At 38.5% G+C, this 12777-nt stretch overlaps 1 protein-coding gene across 9 annotated transcripts in view; it reads left to right on the plus strand.

Moving 5' to 3' along the window:
• Positions 1 to 12184, plus strand: part of dlgap1b (discs, large (Drosophila) homolog-associated protein 1b) — an 82630-nt gene extending 70446 nt beyond the window's left edge. For 7 of the 9 annotated variants that reach the window (XM_043226817.1, XM_043226814.1, XM_043226820.1 and 4 more), the window contains 6 exons: positions 1243 to 1631; positions 2514 to 2596; positions 6444 to 6859; positions 8743 to 8834; positions 9027 to 9179; positions 10383 to 12184. In XM_043226817.1, coding sequence (XP_043082752.1) covers positions 1243 to 1631; positions 2514 to 2596; positions 6444 to 6859; positions 8743 to 8834; positions 9027 to 9179; positions 10383 to 10595 — 1346 coding nt within the window. In that variant the 3' untranslated portion in view covers positions 10596 to 12184. The other 2 variants (XM_043226821.1, XM_043226822.1) reach the window with 2 other exon arrangements.
• The last annotated feature ends 593 nt before the right edge of the window (positions 12185 to 12777 follow it).

Raw genomic sequence — 12777 nt, forward strand, 5'->3', positions numbered from 1 at the left:
CCTGCCAAAAGCAGGAAATGAGGGAGCTGTAAGAAAATGGACTGCCACTGTTTAGTCTCTGAACACGCACACACACACATACACAGTGTTTAGTCTTCTCCAGCAGCTGTGCTATTCTAAGCAACACAGGCAGGAAGAACAGAGAGAGCAGAAATAGATGGATGATATTGGGACAGTAATGCCAAACTCCTGTTTGCAGTGCTTCACAATAATCTGCCTACCTAACACTCTTCTACTCAGTTGTATTTCATAGTATTATTTTTTATTTCATTCTGAAATCAACATTTGAAAAAGTTTACTCTAGCTTGCTTTACTCAGCTGTATTATATTCCTGTTTTCCATATTGTATTTTATTCAAAACTTTTCTTCTTCATTAGTTTTATTCCACTCTAATCAAATGTATTCTCTTCTAGTCTGTTGTACCCAACTTTTACATTTTTTCTATCCTTTTCTATTCCAAACAATTCAATTTACTTTTTTTCTCTAGTCAGGTCTGCTTAGCTCCGTTCCGTAGTATTCTGCACGACTGAAATGTATGTTATCATACAGTTTTCTTCATTTTATACTTAGTCATTTTATACTATAGTTCTATTTTAGTCGACTTTATCTAGTCCTTATTCTACTGTTCTATATAGTTCTACTCCACTCAGTTGTATTTTATGATTACCTTTTATATTATATCCACTCTACTTAACTTTTCTGCTGTGTTATATATTCCAGTACTTTCATCTGTAGTTATTCAAGTGTATTCTTATTGTGTTCTGCTGAATTTAATTATGCAGTATGAATTATGCAAACTTTTGCCAAAATTATTTAAATTATCCTGCTCTATTTATGGCATTTTCTATTAAACTCAATTATACTATGTTTTAGTTCACTTTACTCTACTCTTCTCAACTTTATTCTACTCTGTAGTTATATTCTGTACTTTTTTACTTAACTTTGTTTTACTCTTTTCTGCTCTATGCAACCTTTTTCTACTCCGCTCAAGTCCATTATTACCATACTCTACTGTACTTTACTCAGCTCTGTTCTAACCTGTTGTATTAATTTCAAATATATTGTATTTCTGCGGCGGTGTTCTCTGTATGGTACTTTACTTTCATTTCTTATTTTTATTGCTTTTCACATTATACACCCACAGTTACGTTCTGTTAAATGAATATTGCCACTAAATGGCCAGTTGACGAATGTGCTACTTAATTTTCACAGAGTAACCTTTCACTTCTTCCTACTCCGCAGTATCATCATGTATAACCACCTACAAGAAAACCCCACCCCCAGTCCCGCCCAGGTCAACACCCACCAGACCGTACATCTCTATAACAGCCCAGAGCAGCACAGAATCTGCACAAGATGCCTACAATGAGCTCACCGGTGCTGGTCCTGCTAACCGGGCCTTAGCAGCTGTCCAGTCGGGCCTCAGCAACTCCACGGAGAGCATCGATAGCATGAAGGCCCTGACAGCAGCCATCGAGGCAGCAAACGCTCAAGTCCACGGCCCAGCCAGCCAGCATGTGACCAACAGCACCATCACCATCACCACAGCCTCCGCCACCACTAGCGTAACACACATCTCACAGGAAGCTAAAAGAGATGCCCTCAGGAAATGCCTGTCCATAGGGATACAGGTTGGCCACACACACACATTTATGTTACCTAAAGGGTTACAGATTGTATAAGCAATACCAAACAAGAAACAGAGAATTACATGTGAACCTCATTAAAGCAGAGCCAACGGACATTTTGTGGAAAAATAGACAGTGTCTCAGTGAACCTTCAGAACAGCATACTAGTACACAGTAGTCAACATTGGAAGTGGATCAAAATTCAAAATTCATTCATCAAAGTTGTCCTGAAACATAAGACAAAAATGTGATCTTGTCTATGGGCACCTTTAGAAAAAACGTTTTGATCATCTTCAAATGTTGACTACTGTATACTATTATTATTTTTGCAATATAAATATATGGCAAAAATAGTAACATTACCATAATGCTATTTCAAATTTAGTTGGGCATTTTTTTATAGAGTATAGGCCTGCTGTGATTATTAAGATTGTGCACACTATGCCCAGAAATGCTGTTAGGTTTTTGAGACACAGCCATTATTTATGGTGTCTTCTCTGATATCAAGTAGGCATACATATAGTACGCACTATGATGCCCAAATATGCTATCATATAGGTAGACAGCACAGGTAACACAGCAATGATCTATTATATATTCTGTGACTTTTGTGTGTTCAATACATTACATTCTATAATATTTGAAACTATTAACAACGACTGTGTGGCACACACTGTAATGCTGTCTATACAGGTAACATACTAGGTTTATATTCTCAGATTATTAAATGTAGTGTACAATTTTCCATCTACATCATTCAATACTAAAACTTTTGCAGACAAATTAGATAGGCCAAGAAAAGCAGCAGCGAATCTGACAAGAAAATGTTTAAATTGACTTCTGACGCCCAGACTCCACATTAAATGTGCACGTGGCCGTGTTTAGGTGGACGGTCCCGAGGAAACCGACCAATCAGAAGTGCACTGCAAGTTTCAGTCGGTCGGCATTCAAGTAGAGGAGGAGAGAAGGTAAGTTTATCTACACCCACTCGCTCTCTCACACACAGGATATTCCATTACATCTCCATCCTTTAACTCCCAACATGTGCTCGTTCAAAGAAGATAAAGTCACTTAAATCATTACAGATGTGAGCACAGTGACTATAAAAGTTGAAAAATGGAAGTTGTAACAGGAGAGAGAAAAGAAAGCGAAAGAGAGAGAGAGAGTTGTCATTTCAAGCACATGCTCCTGTGACAAAGACCCTCCCATTCTCTGTCTCTATTTCACACACACAGCTGTCCCTATCATGGTGGTTTGGACATTGGGGCCTCCTGAAAGGGTAAAGGAGTGGGAGGCAGAGAGACAGCTGCTCTGTGTGTGTATGCGGGTGTGTCTGTGTGTGCTTGCACGGCCATCTGTTGCTGTGCCCATTATGAAGCAGGCAGGCTGCTGGGTCACAGACATGGTCAAGTATCGACCCCCTGTCTCACTTCTCGCTCTCTCTCTCTCTCTCTCGCTTTCTTTTGCTTTCTCTGACTCGCGCATCCTCAGATGTCACCGTTTTAGCACCCTGTGAGAGGGTGGGACATAACGACCGGGAGGAGGTAGAGGCCACTAGGTGTTCAGTCGCCGTGTGTTTCCATTAAAGTTCAGCTATAGGTCCAGCCGAAGCATCGTAGAGTCACCGTCTTGCAGCCAGAGTGCTGCTCAGGAGTACAGATCAAATGCCAGAGCAAATATGTTAGACTCACGCACACATACTGTGCATAAACAGTTGTTTTACTGAAGGCTGGATATGTTTAGAGTCAGCTGACCTTTTCCAAAACCATGTGAACTGTCTATGGAGGCAGTATTTTAAGACACCTAACAGACACCTCATTTTCATAACCAACAGAATTCATAAACAATGCATTATTTATTGAAAAACAAATCAAATTGGTTTCGTTTATTAATGTGCTGCATCCATTGCTAAAAGTTGTTTCATTTCTTTTATTATCATACTTTGAAATAAATGAAAATATACTTGAGTTGTGTACCTGGCTAGATTAGCAAGATGCTAACACTGCAAATAGTTATAAATATATTTCATTAAGTAGTGCAATGTATCAAAAAAAAAATAAAAATAGAAAAAAGTAAATAGAATGAAAATAAACTATAACCAATATGTACGTGTGCTATGCATTTTTATGCTTTATAGAAAGTTTAGAGTATTTGTGACTGGCTAAGCAATATGCTAATACTGAAACACTGAAAGTGTGATTTATTCAATAGTGAAATTTATAAAAATAAAGTATAGTATATTACATAATATCTATGTATACTATGTATTTGTGTTTTTAACTTAGCAATGCTAACATAAAAATGTTGCCTATAATGTTCCCAGATAGTTCCCAGATGTCTTTAAGATGTCAGTTTTATATATTTTCTAAATCACAAAAGTAAAAGTATCTTAAAGGTATATTGTAGATGAACAACTAAAAATACGTCTTATAGATCTAAATACAGACATCAAATAGACGTTTCCATAATGTATACGTGTTAAAATATTTAATATAATTAAAATATTTTCATGTTTTCCATAAACTGGATTGTTTACTGGATTGAGTATCACTTCGGAAGTTTAGCAGCACACAAACATCAGTCTCTGCTTATTGTAAAAGATTGTGTTTAAGATGCTATCTTAGCAGGGAGATGCCTGCATAGGAAATGAACCGATCGGTGAACTGTATGTGTACACATGTATATAAGGTTTGGGCTGGTAGCTGCCAGGATTGAGGAGTTGAGGGCAGCAGATTCCTAGACGGTGAGAGAAGGACACATATAACACACACACGCACACACAGACCCGCACAGGTCGCCGGTATTTGGACTTTGCTGAAGCATGCCTTTGTAACTGAGAGGGAATACAGCTGTAAAACACTGGCACACACACACACACGGCTCTCCTAGCACAGGTCTGCTCTTGTTTCCTGCTGAAGTCAGAGCCTTTGAACTGTACGTAGAGACTTTTTTAGCACGTCATACACTCCTTTCCTCCTCCTTAGTGCGGTAGGAACGAAGGAAATTAAGGAATGAGCCACTAACCAATCACTCCTGGCTTTGTTCGGCTCTGGAGAGGTGCACTATAGTGGGTACAAAGACTTATAGACAGATAGATATCGATATAGATATAGATGTATGTTTATGTAATATAAACAACACAATAAAGGGGAGTCTGCCATGTAAGGTAATTTTAGTCTGGTAATAAAAAAAGTGAACGTCTGACACCGGTGTCATCCATGTCACACCCTTCACCCGTTTTGGGGATGTGGTGGTCTTAGCGGTGTTAACACGTGGCCCTCCCTTGCTATGTGTGTGTGGGTGTTCTCGTGTCTATTGATAGCTTGGGGGTAATATGCAAAGCTCTGAGTCTACCATAGGTTAGTTTCAGCCTCAAACAGACCATCTTATTCATAAATAGAAAATCCAGATTCAACTTGATTTGCTGGCTATGACGCAATTTCTAGTCATGGTACCACGGTGAGCTGATATCAGTGTGATTTAGGTTTTGATCATCACGGACAGTGATGAAATAGTTAACTCATTTAGGCGTATTGCTTTGTCATTTATGTTTCTTGCCATTGCGATTCGGTTTATATTGTCTAATAAATGTACCTTTTTTTTATTTGTGGATTTAGTGTCTAGATATTTTAGGACAACTTTATGCATTTTAGGTTCAAATGTAAAAACAATCTGTTGTAAAATGGTCTGCCATGGTTACATTTAACTATGAACATGAGAACCACACACACACACGCTTTATGATATGATTTACAGAAGGCAATGATTACTACCATGTGAGCGGAACAAGACATGAATACTCTCTCTTCTCTCTCTCTTTCTCTTGTGCCCTTTATTTGTCTCTCTTCCTCTCTACAGGAAGTAGTTAACTGATATGAAACAGGCCTCTCTGACACACGCACAGCAACAATCTAAAATGGTCTTTAATAGGAAACAAATGGTTTAAAAAGATATCAGAACTCAGTATGTTGTAAAGGAGAACGGACACAGGACAGATTTTTGGAAGGATGGGTAAAAATAACGATTGTTCAGTTCATGGAAAAATGAAAGATGTCCTCGCAATTTATGGCCTGTATGTGCCATCATTCGGTGTGTTGTGCCTTCTAATAAGGCAAAATTCAAACGCTCAGATGCACAGGCACACACAGCCAACACACACTCAGGGTTTGGTGAGAGATGTCAGTGTGCTTCAGTGCACCTGAATAGAGCAGGTGTCCTACATCTCCAATACACACACACACACACCAGGCAAACACAGAGTAGCTGATCTAAGCCAGATCGCTTTGATATGTTATCCCTCTCTATTCCTACAGGTGTGTGTGTGTGTGTTTGTTACACTTGTATTTGATATCATGGTCTAGAGTTACCTAGAAGAAAGTTTTAACAGAATATTACAATCCAGTTACTGTATTTATTTAATTATTTATTTATTTTTGTAAAACTTCAGTATTTATAGTATTCGTTTTTACAGCATTTGTAATTTAACAGTCTTTGTAAGCATCATATAAGCATGTATGTTATTACTTAATTTAATGATTTTTTGGTCTACATTGTGTTTTATATTTATAGTTTTCTACAATCTTTTAATGATTTAACACTTAGTGTAAATATTCCATTCATTCGATCATTTTTGATAATAGAGAATAGCACATTAACCACATTTTACCATTCTAGCAGGTTTTTGCTTTTTAAAAAACATTCTAAAAAATATACACTATGATTTGGATCTTGAGTTGAATGATTTTAAAAGTGGTATTTTTTTTCTCACTATGGTTTGAGCACAAACTATACAACATGGTTCTTTTTTCTTTCCAGCTATCGCAGAGTTACACGGTCCAACAGCGTCACCACTGCCGTTCAAGCTGATCTTGACCTTCTGGAGGGTCTTGGCGACAACCAGTTCACGCAGACCCACCAGGGGCCCATTGTCCGCCAGTCGTCCCGAGATGCAGCCACTTCTACTGTCAGCATCCAGGGCTCTGGGAACCACTACCATGCCTGTGTCCAAGATGAGTACACCGACGTGGGCTTTGACCCCTCCATTCTGCCCCCTCCAGACCCTTGGATGGATGGAGCCATGGAGGAGGAATATGCGAGTGGGGTGTCAGGGTCCGTGTGTCCGCAGGACGGACGCTGGTTTCTGAAACTGCTGCAAGCAGAGGTGGAGAGGATGGAGGGGTGGTGCAAACAGATGGAGCAGGATGAGAGGGAGAATGAGCTACCAGAAGACAGTGAGTAATTCTGAGATGATGCCTATCAAAAAAGTAGGAGGCTGCCTATATAGACAACATTATTAGATGAAGTTTTGATAGGTCACTGTAGACTGTGCACTCATTTAGATTGTTTGATTCAACAACATTTTGCGTATTATTGTCCCATTCATAATGTTCGATTCAACTGCATTTGGGTCATTAAAGACTTATTTATAATATTTGATTTGACCGCATTGGAATCAGCTGCATTTTGGTGCACTGTAGAATACAGTGTTAACAATGTTAAATGTTAGGTTAGACATGGTCATTAAAGCATCATTTAGATTGTTGCTGCAACAATATTTTGGGCATAACAGACTCATTTAAATAGTTTGATTCAACTGCATCTTGGTAAAGAGTGAAGACGCATTTAGAATGTTTCATTTAACTGCATTTTTGACAATTAAAATGTGTGATTCATTAAAGTTTCAACAGCATTTTGGGCATTACAGTCTCATTTTAAAAGGTTAGATTCAACTGCATGTAGGGTAAATGAAGTCTTGCTTAGAATATTTTATGTATTGACATTAAAATGTTTAATTCAACTGCTTTATGGGTCACCAAATAATTTGGATCATTCTGTTCAACAGCATTTTGTCATTGAACCGTGTTTCTTTCGGGTCTCTGTAGACATCTGCATTTTTGGTCAGCACAGGCTGATTTCAACAGCATTACATTTTTTGGAAGACTTGCATGTTCGATTTTAACGTTCCAAATGCATATTTGATGAAAATTCTCTCCGGGTAGGCAGCTAGAATTATTCTACACCACACAGGAAGGCAATAGCGAAATGGCTTTTGTAGCTAAATCATTGAATTTTACAATTCCACCATGTTGTTTGAAGTCAATTACTCATTTTGTTGCAAAACTAAAGTGACATTTGTACAGACTGTGTCTAAGTCATTTAGAGAATTATCAGCCACAAATCTACCGGTGCACGAGGTCATTTCACAGTCTGGTTACCTCCGGCCGGACTCGTTCTTTTTATCCCACTTCCCGCCTTTTCTCTGCTCAAGCACACACACCCACACACACGACGCAGTGACCATCTTCGTGTCAGTCACAAAGCCTGCTTGTTCATCTATCTCCTGTCTGTCTCCCTCTCACATACCAGACATTTCTACCAGCAGGGAGCCACCCATCTCTCTCGTTTCTTTCGCTCCCTCTTTCTCTGTATATTTTCTTTTTCCTCTCACTGTTTCTGTATCTGTCTCCTTCCACTCTCTCTTTTCTAACCCTTCCCTCTTTCCCTGAATACATAAAATATGCTAATCGCTCCGATGACAGCACATTGTTTGCCATATGGTCTCTTGCTGCTGCATATGTTAAACAGAGAGAGTTCATTTCGTCTGATCTCGGTTTAAACTGCCTCATGGCTCCAATCCACAGAAACGCACTGCAGTCACTCCTCAGGCCACAGCAAAAGTCTTTATATGACCCCCGCACGGCAAACATTAGCTTCCTTTAAGAGAATTCACCCCTGTTTGGCAATCTGATATGCTATTTACTCTTTTTCACTCTTAATCTTTCTTTTTACATCACATTCTTGATCTGTATGTGTGTGTGTGTGTGGCTCGTTGGCTTTGGCGGGTATTTGTTTGGTGTGCATGGTAAACACTCCCCCTGCTCCTCTGGTTCCTGCATTTGGGTTCCCAAGCCCTTAGATATTTATGACCCTTTCTCACTTCAAAGAGACGGCATTTAAACATTAACCGAGTGTCTAAGCCTTTGCGACACACACGTACACATTCACTAATGTGTTACTTCGTACATGCTGTGCTCACATCAACTTTTCAAGCTGCTTAATCCAGTTTTCTTTCACTATTCACAGCCGATTCTCTATTCTTTGTGTCTGCGTTTAGTTCTCGGCAAGATTCGCAGCGCGGTGGGCAGCGCTCAGTTGCTGATGTCGCAGAAATTTCAGCAGTTCCGGGAGCTCTGTGAAGAAAACTTGGTATGTATAAAATCCAGCACAAATCCATCAGCCAATCAGAGCGGAGCTGCACTTGGTAGCTCCGCCCCGAACGGCAATGCCAGCCTGAGCAGAATTAAATCAGTATTACCCAATTAGGTATTATGTATACTTTTTTTCTTTTTTTTTCAAATTAACAGATGTTCTGTGTATAATTTGTTCTCTGGTTTTCAGAATCCCAATGCCCACCCACGGCCCGTGTCTCAAGATCTGGCAGGATTCTGGGACATGCTGCAGCTGTCCATAGAGAACATCAGCCTGAAGTTTGATGAGCTACACCAGCTGAAAGCTAACAACTGGAAAGCACTGGAGCCTCCAGAGAGAAAGGTACAGATTTTACCTCACAAATCCAGACGCATTACACACTCTCTAAAAATGGCTTAGACTACCGCAGTTGACACATATTAATTTGCGATGCTTTGCTGCATGCTTAAGATCAGTGACTGGTGTATCGTAGCTGTTCAATATATGTAGATGTCGTATTGTTTAATGCAAACAAAAACAAGATTGTGTTGAGTAGAAGAGCATTCTGTTCAAAATGCCTGACAGTATTGAACAGTTCCCCAAATTGAAATTAACTGTTTTGAAAAATTGTACAGTTTCATCATATATGCCTTCAAGCTTAAATAAGGACACAAACAAAAAACACAAGCATTATTAAAGTAGTCCTATAGAACTTGTGCATAATATTCCTGGTTTTCAGAAGTCATATGATCGCTTTGTGTCAGGAAAAGGTTAAAATTTGAGTCATTATATGAGCTATTAACTGCTTACATCAGAGTTGACTCAGTCCAATTTGCCACTGAATCTTTTGGATCATTGTTGTGAACTTGTTTATGCATCAGACATTGTAAGCTCAACCCAGTAATCATTAAAAGGAATCAAAATAATTGTTAGTTTATGTTTCATATGTAACTACATCTCTAATAAATTCTTATGAACAAGTCAAGGATTGCTAGGGCAGATGGCAAGTCACATGCACTACTTTAACAATGCTTTTAGGATGTTTTGTGTCCTTTTTGAAGCTCCACATATCCAGTTTCTATTTATAGAAGTAGTATGGCAAGGAACAACCAGCAAAATTGATTGTATTAAACAGATAATTTTCTATATTTGGTAAAATATGGCACGTACTCTGACTCTATTGCTTCTTTATTTAATATTTTATTTTATCTTATTTAATGATTGAATGTTGCATGTGTTATGCTTCGAGCTGATTTACTTTGCTCATTTTCTTATTATTTTATGTGTTCTGTGTTTGACAGTGATCTGGTTTTGAGGCGATGCTCCCAAATTGCACGCTGCATGTGGTTTACATCCAGTGGTCCTGTTCATCTCATGCCAAATGGGTTGAACTCTCAGCTGGCAAAAATGGCTGAGATCTCACTTAATGTATTTGGCAGATGCCTGGCGCTCAAAAGCAACTAAATATTGCCCGATGCCCCAACAGATGACCCCGCAATTGCATGCATTAGCAGTGTTGTGTTACGTCGAGGAGTGGCAATTAACCAGTTTGTCGTTGCTGTCCAGGAGAGGCGCGTGCCCCCTCCGGTGCCCAGGAAGCCGGGGAAAGGTCCCGTGCTGCTAGTGAGAGACCGGTCTTTGGAGGGCTCCCAGAGGTTGGAGGCCCGTGAGCGGCTGTTAGCGGCTAAACGGGCTGCTGCCTCTCAGCGCCAGAGCTCGGCAACAGATTGCGCCGACAGCATCGAAATATACATCCCAGAGGCCCAAACACGATTATAAACACTGAAATCCGGGTGCTCAGAAGCCTAAATAGACACACACACACACACACACATCTTCAACCATAACACAATAGCACTGAATGACAAAGGCAGGGTAGCTGTAACATAATCGCTCTTCTTTTCTTGTGTAAAAGAGAGTTTCTTCACTGTGGGCTTCTACTGTATGTATTTACGACTTAATTTCACTCTCTTCCTCCGTCCTGCCATTTGCGATGTAGCTCCCTCGTTAAACTCCCAAAGACTTTTAATATTTCTATTAGACACTCTTATATTTAATTGTCAAAATGACCGATCATATATATTCATGCCTAAAATACAACATATTGTGTCCGTCGATATTACTACCCAAATAATGCACACTACCGAATTCTATTATTTGGTTCGTAGTTTTTTGCAGTTACCGTGTAAGAGCCATATGTCTCGCGTTCTCAAAGAGGACACAACTTCTAAAAGGGCAACATACCGATCACTTCGAAGATTTTAACGCCAATGTAGCCACAGATTCAGTGTATTTATGTATGCGTCAGGCACTCTCTCACGTGTCACCCTGCACCTCTGAGACAGGGCGAGGTTATTCTGTTTTCAGTATCAGGGGATAGAATGGAAAAACCACCTCTTCTCTTCTTTCTTCTCATATTTTTTAACCTCCCACTCAGTCATCCTCTCAAACCATCCCATCTCCTTTCCCGTCTGCTCACTATCATCTCCCCTCAGCAGTGCCGCTCACCTGTTTTGACTGACATAGACGTTTGACTGACATGGATACGTCAAACGCGACACGTTTATCTGTCGCCGGTTAACGCGTTCACGTCATTGACAGAAGCGCTGTCAGAACACCCCACTCTTCACGGCTCTGATTCAGTAGCCCTTCGTAAAAATTAGCAATGTGTCACGTTATGAAACGTTACATAAAGGCAGTCAGGGATTTCATTCAGCATTAAGCCCCGTTCACACTGCCAGCGATCAAGTGATGCAAAGTCTTTATTTTACAATTATAAAATAAATATTCACAATCTATAAAGCCACATTTGTGACCCATTGTGAATTTTTTTTTTTAATATTGCGACTTTATAACATAATTATAACTATTTCTCACAATTGCATTTAGGATTCTAACAGTATATCACAAGATGTAGATTTTTTTTATTATTATGACTTTTGGTATGTAAATTGTGGCTTTGATGTTAATGTGATAACATAATCGTGACATAAAACGTTTCTTGAAGTTGCGTTTTCATGTGTCGTAGTTGCACAATATATTACAGTTGTGACCATATATGACAAGATATTTTATATCTCTTAATTGAGACTTTACTTCATGTAATTGTGGTGATAATATATTGATTTATATCGTAATTGTGACCTTAATTTTCACAATTACGTTTTTATAAATTTGATATAACTCGCATTATTAGTATATATCAGTTGTGATTCTGTACATTGCAAGACATTTTATTGTGACTTAACGTTTTCTCCGATTTGATGTGATATATATTAATATTGGTGCTTTTAAATGATTCATTGCGATTAATTGCATCCAAAATAAGTTTTAGTTTACATATATATATATATATATATATATATATATATATATATATATATGTATGTGTGTGTGTTGTAATAAATTATATGAATATAAATATATAAATGTAAATATATGTAAGTATTTTCAAAATATTTTAATACATATTGTGTGTATGTATTTGTATATACATAATAAGTATACACAGTACACGCACATATATTAACTAAATAAAAACGTATTTTGGACGCGATTAATCGCTATTCATTGTTTGACGGCACTAGTTTATATCGTATTTATGATTTTATTACTTTTACTCTCATAATAAACACATCACATATTGGGAGTGATTTTATTTGTTTTAACTGTGGCTGAAAATAATGGCAAATATGATACATTTTTTGCTGCTTTATTTGGCGCATTGTGATTTTATATCTTAGCTAGACAGGTCACAACTATATTTTATCTTTGTTATGGCTTATTTAACTCCTCCAGCAATAAAATCACTGTCAGTGTGAACGGCCACGACAAGACAGGACATTTTCTAATTCAATGGCATTAAATATCTCCGCCCACTGTGAAATCTCATTGGTTTATTCTGCTCTTCATTACTAAACATTAAGCATCCGATTGGCTGTGATCGTGCTGTCGGTCAGCA

Source organism: Puntigrus tetrazona, chromosome 24 (assembly GCF_018831695.1).
Source record: "Puntigrus tetrazona isolate hp1 chromosome 24, ASM1883169v1, whole genome shotgun sequence".
NCBI lineage: Eukaryota > Metazoa > Chordata > Actinopteri > Cypriniformes > Cyprinidae > Puntigrus > Puntigrus tetrazona.